The following is a 20,737-nucleotide window of genomic DNA, read 5'->3' on the forward strand; positions in this document are numbered from 1 at the left end:
ACTGCACTCTGCACACCAGCACAATGCAGCTTTATTTAATAAAAGCAGCTAATTTTTAAAGAACTGTTTCTGGTGCTATTGTTCTACCCTAACAGGGACACTGCAGCACTGTACTATATTCTCTTCCTATTAACCTCATTTCTGACCAATAGAAGCAGAAACAAAAAAAATGGGTTTCATATGAAAATGAAACAACATACCTACTCAGAATACACTTGTCATCCTCTGAAAATTCTTCTTTTGAGCTGCAACAATATAAATGGGATATAAATCTCAGCATAGCCTTAGGCCACGGCTAATAGAGATCAGTAGCTAAATTCAGCAGCCTGTTTTCCTCCTGTGCAAGCTCTGACCAAACAATACAAGAATGCCATTATGGAAAAAACCCATTGCAAAAATCAGTCCTTCTAATCCATAGCTAAGAAGACAAAATAAAGCAGAAATCACTGCAGGTTTTCATGCTCTTCTAATAGCTTCTGGTTCAGGATGCTCTCATTTTCCTATTCTCATTTCCAATGAGGAAGAGCAAAATCTCATGCATTTTACAACATGATATGGGAACACAAATATCACTCTGTCTTCTGCAGTAGAGAAGCAGAGACTAGCAGGCTGTTAACAGCAGTCTTTGTAGGAACGCTATCAACAATCTAATTCTCAACGCCCCCCCCCCGCCCCCAGCAGCTCCCAAATTGCGTCCAGAACTGATGAAGCAGATGGTCACGCAGGTCCCCATCACGGACCACTCAGCAACTCAGGGCTCTGCTTGGTGACCTCCTGGGGCTGACGACAGTGGGGAGCAGGGAAGGCAAACTATTAAAAAGGGAATAGGGAATTTAATAGCGTCTTATGCAGAAGCAGAGCAGGTTTCTAGGGAAAAGAAGGCAAAAATTCAGCTATATTGATCACCTTACAGGAAAAACATAAATCACCTCTAATGTATTGCCACAGCACAAAAAATCAACACTAAGATATTTAGTCTACACATTTCAGAATAGTCTCTATACAGCATGACAATTTTTCTATTCATCAGGACAGCTTAATCCTCTCATTAAAAAGTCAACACCCTATCACACTACTTAGCAATAAAGAATTGAACCAGGACAGGAGCTATTTCTACAAATTACTATAAATTTAATCATTCTAGTAACATTTAACAACACTCTGAGAGGGTTTTTGTAACAATGAAACATACAATGTAAAGTTCAAGTTTGGGCTGAAATAACCAGGGAATAATTGCTGATCCTGATCACCATTACTGAAAATGTTTGCCCAAAATACTTTTGGGCTTCTGAAGCCGTTACCAAAACCAAAGGCAAGGAACTAAAATAACCCAGCAGAACCCCACTCAAAACCAGATGCACTCCTTGGACAAACAATCGAGGGCCTCTCTCCTACTTCTCTGAAGTTCTAAATTACAAATGAGTGGCATTAAGCCAGGCAACAAATTTCACAGGAACTGCTACTGGGATGCTGAAGAGACATCACTGTGTATGACAACAGAGTTTATATGCTATGACTATTAAGAAACACTAGTCCTGCAAAAACAACCATGCAGTTTTAGCACAGTCATACTTTTAGCAAAATAATTCAAGCATTTACATGCAAACAGACACACTTGGCTACACACATGGTCAATACTGTGTCCATTCTCACACAGACACACCACCAGACTACTACATCATGCCAGCTCTGCACTGAAGGCCTAGAAGTCAGGTTGAAAGACGTCAGATAACCGCTATTATAATCACAAAATTAAAAAAATCATGAGTTTGCATTCATACACTCAACTTTGCTTTTACATTCACCATTATAAAGAAAGTGTCTTAAGATACAATAAGCAAAGTTACTCCCTTCCTCACACCAAGTGCAGCCAGTGCAACCAACTGGTAACTGCTTGTGAAGTCTCTTACTGCTCTGCCACCTCCAAGGAGATCGCCACATGTTTTATTTATTAAGAGCAGCATGACTAATACGAAAAAAAAAAAAAGAATGAGGCTAAAGACAATCAATGGACCCCTTTTTCAGAAGTAACTCCTGAAATACCCTTCTGATTTGTAAAATAAAATCCAACTCGAGCCACAAAGTCATTCCCAAGTATTGACTGACATTTATGTCAATCCACACAGGCACAGAAATCAGAGTTACTTCTCACTTTTGACCCAAAGATCATTCACCCTAGAGGGCAGCGTGAGTCTTCAAGTATCTGCTCTCCTTTGTGTGCTTCTGGTCTCACTTATTTTTCCACTTACTCTACAAGCAACATAAATAAAACCTTTGCAGAAAAACCAGTAACAGTAAACATTTTTTTGAAAGTACAGGAATCCCAAGCACCGCCAACCAAATCCCCTCCTGAAGTCCAGCACAAACTACTCCACCAAACAGCCCATGTACAAAATCCAGAATTGAAGAAAGTAGCAGTGGCAGATACTCTAAAAATAGGGAAATGCTAGTCACTTGCTAAAGAACAACCATGTGAGAAATGAATCACCTATCCACACACAACGAGAAAAAATAAAAATCAAATCCCATTTTCTTCCTGACAGTCACAGATTAGTTGCATATTCACAAGGAAAATACTATTATTATGTATTTTATGCTTTCCATAAACTACTCCTAAGACAACAGACAATCACAGTATATAATTCGGATATTTTAATTAAGACTTCAAAATAACAGTTTAGCTGCGCATTTTAAAATAGAGGAAAAGTAATCTGATCTCCTGGAGTGCATTGCACCCAATGAATATACATTTTGCGTTCTCATATTACATAGCTTTGTCACTCATCTTCAAATGAACTGGTCCTGAGCGCCAAAAGCAGAATTACAGCTGTGTGCAGAATCCTCCTTGTTGAGAAAACAGTTATTCCCAGACAAGTGCTCTGAAAACACACCAACTTGGCACACAAACTGGAGATGTGCTTTAGGTTTAAAACTCCTAAATGCTTAAAATCCCATGATAACTGCACAGATTAAACATCCTTTTGAGACCATTCAAAGGACTTGGTCTCTGTAGTTTTCTCACAAGCAAGTTCAAATTCAAAATTAAAAGCATCTACTATTTATAACTTGCTTAAAGTTATATCCTACTTATTATCCAAGTCTCCCACACATCTTTTACTCTGTGTACAAAAGATGAGAAAGTGTTTGGGTTTCAAGCAACTAATTCCACGCTCGTGTTTCCAAAGCTGCACTGAGCACAGATGAAGTAACTGACAGAGTACCAAGCACTTCTGCAAAAAACTTGGCCATAAAGGAAAGGAACAGGTGGCATAAGAAGAAAGAAGTAAATAATGCCACCAAAGGCAAGATCCCAAGGTGCCATTTTACAGACCTGAGATGTTAAGCAAGGACAGAAGCTACTGACTGGGGCTGAACAGCAGTGCAGCTCTGTCCACAAAGAGGAGAATCACTGAAAAATGCTTGTGTTAAGAGAGGAAAGCATTTCCTAACCTTCTTCCTCCATCCCTGCATCTAAATCCTGCTTCACTATTGAGCAACAAGCAAAATTTGCCCCAAAGGAGAAGAGCAGGCACACAGCATCACACACAGCAAGCACATGACCAAATCACATGCAGTGCCCCCCTTGCCAGGGCACTGATCACAGCATCTTTTCTTCTGCAAGCTCTCCCCAATCTTCAAGGCAGGAATGCAGCTAAAACCATGTCCCTTGTGACTCTCTTCCTTTTCTGAGGATATCCTCTTCCTTCCTTTGTGCAACTTGAATGCTAAGCTGCTACCACATTTTGTCATACATACCAACTGTCAACATGCTGTCCTCTTACAGCCCACTGTGTTCACATTTCTGGGGCATCTGTACTTCCAACAAAACTTTTAAACCATCTCTGCATTTCCCATAAGACTTCCCTTCACAGTTGTTCAAGCAGAAGAAAAAGGCACAGGCAGAAAGCTGTATCAGAGCCCAGGCAACATAAAACTGTACTAGTCTGAAAGTGTTTATTCTTGGCCTTTGAATGCCACTTGAATTTTTGTACAAAAACTAAGCAGAATAGAAGTCAACTTCTAGAGATGCCACTGGATTTTCATTAGTTTGCACAAATAATGAGTTTAACTTTTTCTCCTCAGTTCTTAAACTGTTAAAAACAAAACTGAAAAAAATACTTGCTCATTCAAGTGATTTGCTGCAGTTAAAAAAATTGCTGTTCCACTTAAACAGGCTACTTGCCTCTCTCCTTTTATTAATCTCTTAAGTGTTAGAGGAACCGAAAGCACTAGGTAAAAAGTAGGGTTATGCTATATTAGCACTTTCTCAAGTCTTCCAAACCCTTTCTAGCATGACCTGAAAAGTCTTCTCTCTTCCAGAACCTCAGGCTTCTTTAGATTTACAGAAAGAAAAACAGTCAAAGCTACAGTGACGGTATGATGTACATCTCCCATTTTCATCTAGAAATGTAGACAACTGAAAGGTCTAAATATATGTCACAAACTATTTTCTATTAATATAGTGTTTGTGTAAGAAAAGATGCCAAACTGAACAACAAGAAAAATAACTTAAAATGATAGTGGTAAGACCAGTAAACATATTCAAAATTTTGAGATTCTTTTCCCCAACACCTGTGTTCTAAAAATTCATTGATACAAAAGCATGTTTCCACTTCAAAATACACATTTGTTATAGGGTAAAATCCTTGTTTTATGATATTAGCACTAGCAAAGTTTGCTCCAAACTAAAGGCAGAAAATCAGTTTCACATTGGGAGGAACTGCTCTCATCTTTTCTGTATCTTCAAATCACTAGCCTGCTGAGCTGATGCATCCTACACTACATAAGACCATTTTGACACAGAATAAAATAAAGCAGAACCCCCAAAATCCAGTAAAAAATTCCCAAAGCCATGGAGCTCAAATGCAATAATTATTTCAATACCAAAATCATTTTAGCAATTTATGGCTGCAAAGGCACAAGTCTAGAAACTAAAGAGGAGCAAATAAGGATGTATAACATTTCTCTACAGGTTCCCTAAAAATCTGTGTGATAATTTAATTGGCTTCCTAATTCAGCTCTTTCCACTTCACATGGGTGCTTCTCATGCCTCTACCTCTGGCTTTTCAGTCTATTAAACTGCAGCTGTTCCAATTACTGGAAGAGAATAATTAAAAGATGGTGTTGACAGTACTTGCCCTAGATATGAGCCAGTTAATTAATATAAGTTCTTTAACCATATATTGTCAAAATATTCACACCAAAATTCATATGAAGGAAAAACAAATATCTGCTAATGAGGAATCCAAAGTTTCGAAACCACTGCAGTCACATTTGCAGTCCTGGCACAGCAACACTGTAACATTCCCCAAATACTGAAGTACAGAAAAAGATTGGCAATGTGCACCTGGTAACACTTTTACTGAAATGGCAACTTTTGTAGAAACATCAAATAAGTATCTTACTAAGAAACAGTCTTTCAATTATTTTTTTTAATATTTCATTAAGAAGTTAGCTTTAAAACCGCTACAGACAGTTCTGACAATTATGCCTGTACTTTGACTTGCTACCTACTGTGCTGTCTCAAAGAAGTTTTTTTTATAACTGGGGATAAAAAAAGCCTTCAGACACCAGGTGTAAGTTACAGCATCTCTTAGAAGCAGTTGTACTGTAGACATCACAATGCATGTGGCCTCATAAATGGATCAGAGATGCTTACAAAGTAGTTACTATCAAATATATTTAATTCTTTTAAACTGGGCTGACTGCTCATGGAACAAGGAACAATCATCAATCATAAATCATAAAGAAGTGAGATAAACCAGGTTTGAAGCCAACCCCTCCTGCTGTCAAAATGCTGTAAACAGTGCAGGTTCCGGTCTCTATAGCAATATGTGGGGCCATTTCTCAAATGGGGAAAAAAATCCCCAAATCTTTAAATATTAAGTTAAGCAGTCAGGGCATGTGCTATGCATTCAACAAGAACTGCTACAGTTTTCTATCCACTCACTCAGCATTTTTTCCTGTATAAATGAGGAAATTGCTGCAGTAACATTTTAGGATGCATCATTTCAGTGAAAATTATTATACATAAATATACATATGCCTACTATATATATGTATAGTATGCATATGTATATTTATGTATAATAATTTTACAGACCTGAGATATATATATAGCATGTATATAGCATGTGTATATATATATACACACACATACACACACACAATATATAGACATACATTATTTTTATATATATTTGACAAATACACATTTACCCTGCATCTGATGCAGCCACTTCCCCTTCCCTTCCAGACACCTCAGATAGGAGAGGTTCAAATTCTCACATGATTTTGAGGCTACCAAAGTAAGTACATGTTCTTCAACAAACCAAAGAGGCTGAGAAGGAATCATGTTGAGAAATTAGTTTCTCCATTTCACATATTCTTCAAATGTCCATAACCCTGGTCTTTGCATCACTCATAACTGAAAAAAAAAAAAAAATTTGAAAAAAAGTTTGAAACTTCTGAAATTATTCAGTAACAGCAAACATTCAAAAAAACTCAGGCCATTTCCTATAAGGTCACAATCAACTATTTTTAAAACCTTTAAAGTTTTAAAGTTTTACATTTAAGTAAAATATTTTTGCTTAAATCTTAAGTCAGGTTCCCAAAAACTTGCAGGAAAAGGGAGACAAGCAATGAACAAACTTAGTCTCTGCAGTATTCACCGTTTTAATATTTGGAAGCATTAATATATTAAAATATTAAAGCCTGTCTCAGGTATATTTGGTAACTACACACAGTCTCAGAAATATTTCCAATCTATTCTGAAGTGTGTGTTTCTTACCATGAAAGTGGGTTTTATTTTATGCCACTTACAGATGACTTGCATTTTCTTGTGTGTATTCTTGAAGAGAGATTTTTCTAAAATTGAGGTAAGATTTGTCACTATGCACTGTTAATTACAAGCTACAGGTTATAATATTTTAAAAAATCAGCTTGGGTAAATTACTGTTACATAAAAGTTATTAGGTAAAGTAAGGCCTTAAAACACTTAGGAGGTAAAACCAAAGTGAGCTAATGAAGGTTTCCAATTTTTGATCTAAGCCCATGTACTCTACTGACAACACACCACTAAGAAGCGATGCTTTTGAATTAGCACCAATTTATTCAGAGAACTTGGCTCATCTTCCCCAGGTGATTATATTTAAAAAATCAACACAGAAACATGAATGCACAGTTACAGCAGCCAGACTGACCCTGCTGAAGATAATTGTCTGAAGCAACAGTTATTTTTATTAGGTCAAACTGAACTATAAAGTATTTATTTCTAAACAACTTCTCCACAGCTGTTATAGTCTGTTGGCTGTTCAATTTATTTTAGTAAAGTCTAAACGCCTAAACACATTTATGCATCAGACTCAAATCATGCAAATATATTAAACAATTTAGTAATGGAACAGAAGCCAGGACTAAGCACTAGCCATGAACAATTTCAGTATTTCCTGCACCACAGACAGCAAACTGCAAACTACAGGAGTCATGTGTTGGGTAAAGTTTTTTGGAACTATTCTTAAAATCAAAGTTTGCAGGCTTTTCTTTCATTCTTGCATTACTTACATGGAATCTGTTAGTCCTCTTCATTCTCAAAATCTTACTATCTTTATCCACTGAAGTGTGTTTTTGTGGTCTTGCACACCTACAGAAAGTACCCCTGATGAAAAGAGCAGAAGAGCAGGTGTGGGAAGGCAAGAACGAAGCCCTTGATCACTACTCTTGTGTGCTTCTGTAATGACTCAGTTTCATTAAAAGCCAAAAATACAAACTTTTCCTGAACACAGGAATTCCTACTGCATTGTCACTTCTGATGTCTCCAATCCACAAAATCTCCACTGTGGGCACTCCTGACACCTTTATCCAAAGGCCAGAATCCCTCCAAAGACTGACAGAAAATGAGATTGAAAAGGTTTCAAGATGATGATGCTTCAAGTCCAGGTTGTCAAAAATCACTGTGTGCAACCTGGGAGCCATAAAAACTGCAGGAATGCATCTCCCAAGGAGACCTGAAGGTGCTGCACCTTGCTGCCCATGGCCACTGCACTGCAGCTAGCCGGATTCCTTCAAGGAGTCACAAAAGAGACACCCAGATGCAACCAATTTAATTACCTGCTATCAGACACTCTGAAGAATATTAAATATAAATTTTTATGAAATAGCAATTTGACCTTAAAGTTCAGCTTGCCTTCACACAGGGACATGTGAAAGTCTTAAGCAGCAAAAAGTTCAATTTCAAATTTGTCACTAATGTCAATTGTTTATCCCTAGTGTTAATTTCTCACATTCAGTGAGAGAAAAAAAGTGTAATTTCTCTACACTAGAAAAGGAGTTTCAAGACCACAGATCATTTCAAATAAATGCCATCAGAACAGGTAGAATTAGTACCAAAGCCAGAACAGCTGAACAGGCAGTGCAGGGGAAAAGAGAGTCTTGTACTAAACTTTAGATTTCTTGATCCCCCCACACTCCTCAAGAGCCAGTGGCAATCAGGAATCAACTCATCCCATTTGACAAAAGTAGGTGTAGTCCAAAGACTCCTTCCCAAAAGACAACATGGGGTAACTCCCTGGTTCATTTGCTCAGGATCCTCCCTTCCTCAGCAAACCAAGCCAGTGATAACCTCCACACTACCTGCTCCCAAAAGGAAAGTAAAATCAAGTAACCAGGTCTCTTGTTTTGAGGCACTTCCCTACACAACAGCAACAGTGACAACTGACAAAAATGGATCGTTTTCACTGGTTCTTTCACTTGGAAGGCAGCCATGAGCAAAGACACTTTGAAGATGTGTGTTTGCAGCTCAATGATCATGCACACCTCAAGGATACCTGCAACCACCCCTGCAGTCCTAAATGTGTGGAACAGCTTTAATTGCAAGATTTCAGCAGAGCTGGATACTACCTCTTCAGAAAATATCTAATCACCTTATGGCAAAAAGAGGTTCTCTGCAAGTTCCCGCTGTTGAGTGCCGTTATACGAAGGACCCAAGGCCACAGCCTTTCACATTGAGCTGAATGGGGTGTAGGGAGGGTGTACAATCAATGAGTGTGTTCATGCCATAGAATTAGCCCAATCTGAGCGGTCATCAACACCTAAAAAACACATGAAACTTTCCAAATGCATGCCTTGCTCACATTTAGATTTTTCCAGAAGACAAAAAAATACTATCACAAAAACAAGTTCAATTTCTCTGAAATATGCTGTATTTTACTTTTATATCACTAAATGTCAAAAGTCCTGTTTAATAATTAAATTATGGACAGAAAGTTACAAACTGCTTTCATCTTTAGCAGCTCTGAGAACATAAATTTCAAGAAAATTCCACATTTCCTAGCCAAAGTTTTGAAATATGCCAGTTATTAATTTCAGATTTGTTGTGGTGGGCAAATATACAAGGTACTAATTCATTTCCAAAAGCAGATTTAAAGTTTTAAGATATTCACTTAGCAGATTGGAAGAACTCTGCAATTACCTATTTAGTGACAATCTGGATAATTTAGGATCAAAAGAGGACATGCTGCTTTGCATAAAATAATTGTACATAGCAAGAAAAGTACAACCTGATTTTAGAAAGACCCATGGAAGAATGGTAATCTTACTTGCATTTTTAAAAACTATGAACTATTTAAATCAAATAGTTTAAAGTCTCCTGATTATAAACCTTTATTTCATAAAACTTCAGACATCTGACTCCTATTCAGAAGCAAAGTTCAGTGCTTTCACCAATGTCCATGTAGCAGCTTCTACAGGTCATTTTACCAGCACTCCACACAACTCCTGACAGTTTTCTACATCTTTATAGTGTTGCACATGGCCACATCCCTTCACCTGGCAAACTCCCCTTCAGAAACACAGAACTGAAAATAAATCAATGAAGCTCAGAGGAGGAGAAGACTGCAGAGAGATGGGTGGGAGGCTCAGCCCAGTGACAGCCACCACCAGCACAGCTGCACCACTTCCTTCCACCCACCTCATTTGGTCAGGAAAAAAACATTCTAAATTCTGCAAATAACTCTAGGCTCCTATGCAAAACAGTCACATCGTTCTCATCTGTGCTGCTCTAGTGAATCACAGCAGACTCCAGAGAGACCACACTAGAGAAAAAAAAAATGATAAATGTGTGTGGTGTAGAGGTCCTTGGGGTGAAATAGCATTGCACAGCTGTGATGCACAAAGTCACAGTGCAAGAGTCAGCTAAATCAAGAAATATCTGTATTTCAGCACCTTCTGCAGCTGCAGTAACGTACTTTTCTACAGCTGAAAATATCTTTTCGAAGCATACATAGAGAACACCAAGCAACTGTGATAACTTTGAGCTGGGACAAGCCCTTCTCTGAAATAATTGTAAGTAAAGCAGGTGTAATTTGGGACTTTGTCTGCCAGAGGGAGCTGAAGGAAGGAGAAAAAATCCCATGTATCTCATTCCTTCAGAAGTTTCAGGGTTGTCCTACACCAATTAACCTAAGTATTCTAACAAAAAGGTGGGCTAACGCAAAATCAACCCCAGCTGTGCCTGGCACAGGGCACCCCTGCACTGACACCCCACTGCCAAAACCTTGCCCATCATGCCCAGTGCACTTGCTCTAGGAGTGAGTCCCCCTACAACATTGAATGGAAACAATACCTCCAATAAAGTGTATTTAACTACTTTTTGATCAACACCATAGTGGAGATGATTGCCTGAGAGACAGACTAATAAGAAAAGCATCAAATGAGATGGCATCTAATACTTTCTTACATCAGCTTGTCAATAAAGGCAGGGTAACACTGCACAAAGACTAAGCTTCCAATTAGAACAAGATACATATTACCTGAAAATAGATTGTCATTAAAAGGCTCATTGGTCTTCTTTGCACACTCTTACCAATACTTACTGTTTCTAACACTTAATGTTAGTATGCCTAAGAATCTGCCTGTGGTTGGAGGTGCTACCACACAAAACTATCATTTATATGTTACCATACTAATAATGTACTCTTTTATACCACTTGCTAAAGAGCTTATAGTAAACAGGAATTGGTCTCATTTTGCAAATTGATAAAGTAAGCTATTTAAACAACGTGTTCATGGGAAACTGGGATTCTGTAAAACACCTCAGGAAAGAATTTCACTGCACACATACTGGATGATCTCTTTCTTCCCTCCTGCTGCATTTTCAGGTAAACTACTTCCAGCTTCAAAAACTTTACCTATAAAAACCAGCACAAAAGGATTTCACATTAAAAAAAAAAAAAAAAAAAAGGCAGATGGGTATACCTTTAAACAATTCTTTTAAATACTAAGATCTAAGTTGATCCAACTTCCCTTAGATCAAAATTTCACCAATAGCTTTAAAATCAGAGTAGTAGAATCATGCACATTCCTTGCATTTTGGAACTTCTTGCTTTTAGGAAAACAGTTATGCCACCTTCTGGTATTCACAAGAACTACTCGACAAGACAAATATTTTAATACATTCCCATTTTAAATGGACAAAAAACCAAAACAGTACAAACAGAAAACTCACTTCATCTACGAAACCAATGAAAAATACTGCATTTTTTAAGCTTTGGTTGATCTGTGCAACATCACAGCTAAGACTAGCTAGCTTGGACTAGTTTGTGCCCAGCCTCAACGTTCCTAAGCCTGTACTACCCAGGAGATGGATCTGATGATCCTTAGGGGTCACTTCCAACTCAGGATATTCTATGACACCTACTGACAAACACAGTATCCTTCCCACACCTTACCTGGTGTGAGACATGAGCTATTCTACCCTTTGCCCCATCTCACCAGCTACAGCAAAGAACTGGGAAAGTCAGAGAGTGAAAAGGCTGAGAAAACTTAAGGAATGGCTTCTGTACAAGAATCAACTGTTATATTGGACTTAACAGCATGGGGTGCAGAGAGGGAAGAAGAAATACACTGAGAGTATATAGCATCACAAAAAGCACGGTAAATGTCGGGTGCTTATTCACCAGCTCTCCAACACAACAAAGAGAAAGCTTTGCATGAAACTAATACTAGCAGAGGTTTGGTGGATAAAAAACGAAACAGTAGAAATGTCTTCACATAACATGCTGCAGCTATCCCACCAGCAGTTTTTCAATAACCATTTATTACAAAACAGATTCACTGAAGCAAAGTGAGAAAAACAGTTTAAAACAGAAGTGGCTTGTACCCAGTGCTCTGTAGGTGACTTCCGCATTCACATACAAGGCCAGCAATCAAACTTCTCCACCTCACCTCCCACTACCCAAAGCATCCTTGACGCTGTAGTGGGACACATGCATGGTTATGTAAAAACAACTATAAACTCCCTTCCTCCTGTGTTATACCTGGATCTATGCAATTAACTCTGTACTGATAAAAACACAAAGGAAGATGAATTTAAGCTATGACTTCAAGAAATTTTTCATCATTTCCAACCTATGCCTTCAATATAAAACTTTTTCCAGATGTCAAATTTCCACCAACAGTTTCTGAAGCAGAAAAAGCTTCAGTGAAGGAAGAAAGAAGACATAGAATTAGGTATGAAGTAACATTTACAAATTAAGTGGATAACTGACTCCAAAGTGTGTCAACTGATGCTTCACAATCACTCCCGAGACAAACATCTAGTGATTCTCCAATCTTAGACAATCTCTGACACAGAAGTAGGTATTTCTGACTATAATGTTCCACTGTAATTTTGAACTACAAAGTTTAACTATATGAATTTAAAACAGAATTTGGAAGTTTGGTGTAAGAATCAGACAAACCCAAGACCATGCTCAGGCACTAATGTACAAACAGCAGAAACAACATAAGACAGCTGAAATACAAGGACACCTATTTGCATGCCCACTTGCTCATCACATCTTCCCACAAACTTCTGGATATTCTTTCAGCCATGTTTACTCAGCTCTCTGCAGTATGTGTCCCATGGTATAACAATTTTCTGGGTCTCTAAACAAAGCAAAACTTACATTAAGCAAAGCTTTGCTTTGATGCGTTCTTCCAATAACAGTATATTTTACTCATTCTGAAGTTCAGCAGTTTCACTTTCTGGAGATGCTGAAATTACAATTTTGCCCCCACAAGACAGAATGATAATATGCAGGAGACTATACACACACCATGAGAAATACAAACCATGATTTTCATCACAAGCAACACCATAAATCATGCTGCAAACAGTATTATATTTGCCTGAAAGATTTTACAAGAACCTCTGAAATAACTAATACAACAGCAAAGTTGCACAATAATACTTCAGGAGAATCATGAGAGTAACTCAGACCAGGCAGAATGTCACTGCAACCACCTGAACAAAGTCTTGCTGCATATTGCATGAAGTGTTGCCAGGAAAATGCAATACCATAATCCCACATAACCAACTGTTAAAATAATTCTAGAAAAAAGCCATGCACTAACATCAGTCATGCCTGAGCTGCTCCTGCGTCCTCATGTATCTACAGACATTTAGAACTGGAAACGAGTAGATTTCTGCAATTTACCAAAGCATTTCTTCACTCACTTGGAACACTGATTCTAAATTTCAAACCTTATACTGAAAGCAGTGTTGGTGTCTAGAGATTCAAAAGGCAGTCTCAAAGGAACTCAGTACTTTCATGACACTAAAATCTTGAAAGCTGAAGCTTTGGAGGCCTCTGAACAGCATATACTGAAAACATGAAAAGAAGGCAAGACTGATTCTGGGGACAGGTGGTAAACCTCTGCTGAGACAAACATACAGTACTCCAAAAGCACAGGATACAGAGGTCAGATCAGGAAGGGAGGAAGGCAAGCAGTAAACCAGATATTTATTCAGTAGGGTCAGTACTGAACTCAAAGCAAAATGCAGTTAGTAGCTTAAGGTAAGATGAACATTTGCCACAAGAGTCTCTGTAAACACTGACATTTCCCTGCATCTCCCCTGCAGGGAAACCAACAGTTACAGCAACTATGAACCCAGGAGTTTTACATAAACACTGTTACAGAAGACCGTTCTTTCTTTAGTGCTTCTTATCAAATTTCTGTGAACTTATGTTCTGGCTCATATCCTGAATCAAGCAACATGCACAAACATACCTTCTTCTGTTTGAGTCTTTCACTAAAGTAGAAACATTAGCAAAATACCAACACCTTGTTGTCCAAAAAGCAGCTGCTGGGGAGAAATTTCTAAAACATGACAAAATTTTGCTGGATCTTGAACTTAATGTCCATTCAGGGATTTATTTCTTTGTTGGGTGACAGGGGGGTGTGCAGATGGCACTAATCAAAGACTGATTTATTAAAAGGAAAAGACCTATTTGAAGACTACCAAGTATTTTAAATAATTACATTCGATAAATAGCTAAGAAGTTTTTCAGGATTTTCACTCATTGTATCAGGCATCTGGGTGTAAAATCAGTAAATACAGTATCTGTAGATAAGCAGCCTATTTATAATTGGTTTTTATCAACACTCTAGAACAAGGCACAATGTGACTAAGCTTTTACTTCAGTACTCTAATCTGATGAAAGCCTACAGAATCCAAAGAGCAGAAGTAAAATTAACTAAAATTATTGAGTCTTAGCTTTCTGGTGTTGAACGCACAAATTCTTTTTCACAGCAAATTCCAGCAATGTGATTCAATTCATTTACCCTCCTCCCTCCCTTTGCTCCTGAGTTCTGTAACAGTCTTCTAACCCAGTTAACTGGCTGGAGAAGAAGGCCATTCCTGTTCTCCAGCATCACTGCTCATTACTCCTGAAGCATATACAGCAGAGGGATGGCTGCTCCAACTGCACACCAAGCCAGCAGCATCACATAATTACTCCTCGTCAGCCAAAGTCTTTGCCACACCCCACTGCGGAGCAGCAATGAAAAGGATTTCCGGTTCCCAATGACAGACCAGTGATATCCTGGCAAACGCCCTGAGCAAAACCCAACACAGACAACCATACACTTTGCTGTATGGGCCGAGCTCTAATTATCTGAAAACAGAACTGAACAATGTCACACTGCCACTCTAATTACTGGGAGACAGAACAAGAGAGGAGAAAACCTGGCTGTGAGAGCAAAGAGGAGCCCAGACAACAGGCAAAGATGCTGCTCCAGCCAGGAGAGAGCAGCTTTACAAAGCCTGCAAACTCCTCTGCTTCAGCTCTCATGTTCCGCTTCACTCCCACATTGCTCTGACTCACTCAAGTCACATCAATTTAAGCAACACCAAACATGGCTTTGCTCCTTGTCCAGCTGGGCTTCTGAGGGTCTTGCTGACTTGTTGATACATGACCTCTGTGCTCTTTGGGACAACAGAAGCAAAATGAGACCATCTGAAGATTTAACACATTCACTTCAAATTAAATTTCCTCCCAGATCCTTGGTTGATCCACCTCCACCTACCCGGCTGTCAGCTTGGATTCAACCACCCTGTAACAGGTGAGCTGGAGCAGAAGAATTAAAGCGGAATTCAGGAATTTGGAACAGAGTAGTTGCAGGCTGAAAACATTTGGAATCCAACACGATGGAGCTGGACGCGATAACATAGCATGGGAAAACGGAAGGAGATTAGCAAGATGCTCAAATTTCAGCAATGCCATAGGAAGGTCAGGCATAAATATACACATCATAATGTGACAAGGCAGAACAGCAGTAGTTATAGCTGAAGGTTTTCCGTGACAGACATTGACATTTTAACAGTGCACTGTTGCCTTCAGTTATTAAATTTGCTATTATCTGCAGGAATCATACTGATGCTGGATTTCAGATTTCAGTGTGTGTCTATTTATGGGATTGGAAGTCACCAGGCTGTAGAACACACTGTTTGAAAAACTGAGCTGTTTCCCTGAACGGCTTTCGCTGGTCCTGCAGGATACCTGTATAATACCTCTGAAGATCACATGAAAACTTAATAGTTGCTTCAACTTTCATTCTCCAGAACAGGACATTAATGTAAATATAACCCAACACTTCTCATTATTACAAGATGTCCTTAAGAACATTAGTAAGCTTAAAGTGCAGCTCATTAAAACAGATCAGTTTCAGATGCAAAACTGATCTCTCCATACAGTGAACACAAGCAAGACTTTGTATCCTGTTTTTCCAGCACAGTCTCCACCACTGTGAGATTATTTTCCAAGATATGACCGCTTTTGCATCCAAGTGAACTACAACATGAATTAGAGACATCCCAGATGTCCAATGACAATGGAATAATGGGAAATGTATTACCAAGCTGCACACATGAACATACACAGGCAGAACACCTCTAGCATTAAAAAAAAGTAGGAGGTTTTGATTGGTTGAGTTTTATAATGCAAGGGTGGTTTTGTGTTCAGGTGTGGGGGGGTTCTTCTGTTCAAATAAGGCAGAAATATACATATCCATCAGGTTTTTTGGGGTGGGGTGCGGTTTCTTTCATTTGTTTTAAGTATAGAAAGTACCAAACTATTTGGTAACCATGAAGAAACGGACATTTTTCTTTTCAAAATTAGGTCACTTCTTCTGTTAACAGCAAAATTAAATAAAACAGGTCAGACACACCCAAAGAAAAGTTGTATTTATTCTTTTCCCTTCCCTTTATGAATAGCAGATAATGCAATTCTTCCATTTTGACTAAATGGAGGGACATTGATTAGAGCTAAACTTCAGCACCAAAAGAATTTTCTGGGAGTAAGCAATTTAGACAGCATTGCTGTTTTTCAAGATTACAACTTTTATTTCAAAAGTGTTCATTTAAATGATCAGCTGCTAGCTAAGGCAGATAAAACTGCATATTAAAATGATTCATTTTTGAAAAAACAGGTTATTTTGTAATGTTTTGTACATTGTCAATATAAGAGCTATGCCAGTTTGTACCCAGAAGTGATACACACGGTTTAAATATAGGATCACAATGGATAAATTACATGCAGACAAATACCATACTCTCTCAAAGGGACAAAGCTGCACCCACTATGTGAGTAAATTATTTTAGATTTAGGACTTTAAAGCATCTTACCCATAAGCATGAAGTTGCTTTGGTTAAAGCCCTTCTTTTTAACTTGAGGCATTCAAATAAACAGCAAACAGAGCAGGGAAACAACTACTCATAACCCTACAACCACCACTCATCAGGAGAACAACTAGAACCAGTAGAGATCCACCCAAGTGACAGAAGACAGAGATAGGAAACAAAAGGGAAAGTGACAATCAGCATGAGATTACACTACACTGCTAACAAGGTGTCATCAGATGGAGAATTTTCCAAAGAGATTTTCAGAAAAAGCCTGCTTACAGTATATTGAACATCCTACAAGCCAGCCAGACCTTCCAAGCAGCCAGTGAAGATTGCAAGTTCACCTATCCCATTAAAAGTAGCAATTGACCTTCTTAGAATAAAATATGACCTATTTTAGATCCACACCTCTTTGCTTCCCACATGAAGTCCAAGTTGCAAACAATTCATGTGCAAAAGGCACTGGTTTACAAACCACACACTAAAGCTGCACTTGGACAGATGGCAGAACCCACAGCCATGTCTAGAGGAAACTGAACTGCAGTTAACCCAGAAACATACCCAAACCAAAACCCTGCTTTTAAATATGCAAGAGAATGTTTCTGCTTTGAACCACTGTTCTTTCTTAATGAAAAAAAAAGAATTAACAGGAGTACACCTGTGTCATGCTTCAATACATTCATTAAGCCTGCATATTAATTTCTAGTCACAGAAGAGGAACTTTTGCTTTTTTATCATATATTCCATCACAAAGAAAACATTTCTTTTACCTAGGCAACTGAAAAAAATTACAGATATTTTCTTTTAATGCAAGTCAACACTAAAGCTATATTGACTCTACTAATGCTTAGGTCATTTTAGTGGTCAGTTAAAAAAAAGGTAATTCGGAGAGCTAAAAGCATTTACTGAAGAAAAACTTTTTACTGAAGAGGTTAATCCTTCCACTGAAATTAAGAACCCTTTTCCCCCTTAACAAGCATAAACACTGTCAAACACACCATACTGAGACCAGATGTAACAAAAACAAGCATCCAATAAATAAGGTAAGAAATTTATCATCTCCTTAAAAGAAAAAATTCACGGAACTTTTTTCTAGTTCTTGATCTTCTAATTTTAACTCCTACATTAATATATTCAAAAGGCTTCACATGGCAATGGACTTCTAAAGTATTCAAGTGCACATGCCTGTGAACAAAGGACAAAATTATGAACCTAGTGAGGACTGAAAATATTTGTAACATCACTGCTAAGAACACAGAGATGACTGCTAAATAAAATGAAGTACAAAAGAGTAACTTGAAGGAAATAGGACTGAATAGGTACTGGTTGGGATTACTAGAGACTGGAAGCTTTCAGAGATGGAGAAAACACATAAATAAGAACTCTGCTCTAAGGAAAGCTTTTATAACTTTTTTTCTTCAAAGTTTCACAGCGTTATTCATTAAAGAGCCATTTTTCACACTAAGCAGAAATGTGACTGACCAAAACACTGCTAAGAGGTTGTGTGCACTCAGAGTGACAGCAGTATGCAAGTCTGAAAAGTGAAACCTGAGACTAAATATGCTCAAATCACCATAAATGCATCCAGCAGACAAAAGGTACTTGTGTGCCTGTTTAAAAAAAATTAAAAAAAAAAAAAAAAGGCAGAAAATCTGTTGCTTCTAATCAAATATGTAAGGAAAAATCCCCCCAGAAGCAGAGAGCAGCATACTGATGAGTTTGGTCATTCTTCAAGACTGATTTAGCTACTGCCAAGACATAACTTCAATAATTTAAACTGTTTTCCCATTAATTACCTGTTTAGACTGAGACAAAAGTACACAAAATCAGTGAATGAAACTACAGAAACTAATAAGATTTCTTCAGTCTAAATTTGCTAAAAGAGGGTTGCTTAATGTCAACACAAGTGTTGGAACAGAAATAATCAAGCATTTATTCTTAAGATGAATGCTCAAAATGGTTATATTTATCTAGTTAAATGAAAGGTTTAAAATGCCATTAGCAATCCAAACGAAAAAAGTGGAAGCCTTAAATGGCATTAACAGAAAATCCTAGTCATGAACGATGCCTTTTGCTGCAGTAATATTTTCACTCACCTAAAAGGAAAAGAAATCCTACCAATATACTGAAACACCCATAGCCAGGCTGTTACATTTTGTACAGTGGTGAAGAAAAGCACATGATGGCTCCCCGTCACTTTCTCAGACAAACACCAAATCAAAACTATCATTTCTGACAGGATGTCAGGATGTAAAGTTCCTTTACAAAGTAGTGTCAGAAATCTTTGTGCCAGCAGCACATTTCATCGTAAACTTAAGACCCCTAATCTTACCTTTTCCTTTCCATTTAAGTATGATGTCCCTATTCAACTGCAAAATCCATGAAAACTAATCAAGATATTTGAGCATGGAGCTCAAAAATTTCCTACAGAAACATCCTGCACTACAAAAATAATTATTTTTCTCGTTTTTTTGAAAGAATGGACCCAGTCACTCCAACATAAATTAACCACATCAGCCAAACTACCATTACGGGTGTGCAAAGTACAGCACAAGATAATATAAACAATGTTATAGCTTCCATGTTCATGTTATAAAAGAACAATTATGTTTTAAGTGAGGATCTAATTTCAAGAAAAGACACTGAAATAAGGTTGCTGGAAGTTCTGTCAGGTTAAGGTAATCAAGTCTGCATTAAATGACTGCTGTAGATCTATGGAGTCCATCTCCTGTTTCCTATAAGAAATTAAGTCTTGTGGTTTCAAAAAATCCTAAATCACAGAAAGCCACAAAGCAGATGAGACATTCTAAAACATAGCATCACATCTAAACACAAGTTTCCAATATCTAAAATGTACTTGTAGAGAAGATGGGACTTGCTCCCTTCACAAGGATACACTTAGCTCATTTTTTCATCAAAAATCTCTCTTGAAAACGTGTTAAGAACCAAATTACTTTCCAATGAAAATCAATATTAAGTTGTTTTTGTCACCACAAAGCATTCCACACAATGAAAATATTCTGCATTATAAAAAAAGGAAAAAAAAAAATCACCAAACTTTACTAGTTGTTCTCTGTGCCAACAAAGCATCAAGAATTAAAATTAAATTCAAAAGTTGAACTAGGTTTTCAGACATTTTAATTTTATAAAGCCTTGGGTGAAAGTGACAATATTTATATCAAAATAATCTCATCTCTTCTATCCACATGCTACCTCAAGTTTTGGAAAGATCTACATTTATGCTTTTTATCTTGCCTGCAGCAGTACATCACTAGGGACATGCAGTTTTGCCTGACTGGTAATTTGTTTGCTGGGAGCAATAAAGAAAGAGTGTTTTGTTTGCAGGATCCTGTCCCTTGGCATGAAAGTGAAGACATAGGAAACATGAAGGGTGCTGTTTCTGTAAAAAACTTACACATTCAGACCAGCAAGGGCCTTAAACAAATGCATTTACGCTGCTAAATTACTTTTATCAATTTATGTCATCAATTAGGATAAACTGGGAAAAAGCCATCCTCTGGAAGTGTACGCTGCAGGTATAAAGAGTTACTGGCAAATAGACAACAACTTTTTCCAAAACTTTTTCTACATCATCTTCAAGATGCAGCCTTTTCTGCCTTGTTATCTAGTCAGGTAAAGTCCATCTTTCACAAAATTAAATTGTTCTGGCTTCCGACAAGCCCCACATTTCTTAATCTTTGAAACTACTCAACTGATTTCCTGCCTTGTCTCTTCAGCCATATTAACTTACTACAGCACATCCATCCAATACTCCGGTTTCTCTCACCACATCCA

The 20,737-nt window shown here is 37.8% G+C and overlaps 1 protein-coding gene across 10 annotated transcripts in view; it reads right to left on the bottom strand.

Annotated features, from left to right (window-relative positions):
* The window catches only part of KLHL13 (kelch like family member 13), an 86,586-nt gene that overhangs the window by 39,719 nt on the left and 26,130 nt on the right, over window positions 1-20,737 (bottom strand). The window contains exon 1 of one of the 10 annotated variants that reach the window (XM_032123683.1): window positions 201-603. The exons of 8 other annotated variants lie outside the window; for them this stretch is intronic. In XM_032123683.1, the coding sequence (XP_031979574.1) occupies window positions 201-280 (80 nt within the window). In that variant the 5' untranslated portion in view covers window positions 281-603. Of the gene's footprint in view, window positions 1-200; window positions 604-20,737 lie in introns of those variants that run through there. One more of the 10 variants, XM_032123678.1, reaches the window with a different exon arrangement.

This window comes from Corvus moneduloides, chromosome 14, assembly GCF_009650955.1.
Source record: "Corvus moneduloides isolate bCorMon1 chromosome 14, bCorMon1.pri, whole genome shotgun sequence".
In the NCBI taxonomy this organism is placed as follows: Eukaryota; Metazoa; Chordata; class Aves; order Passeriformes; family Corvidae; genus Corvus; species Corvus moneduloides.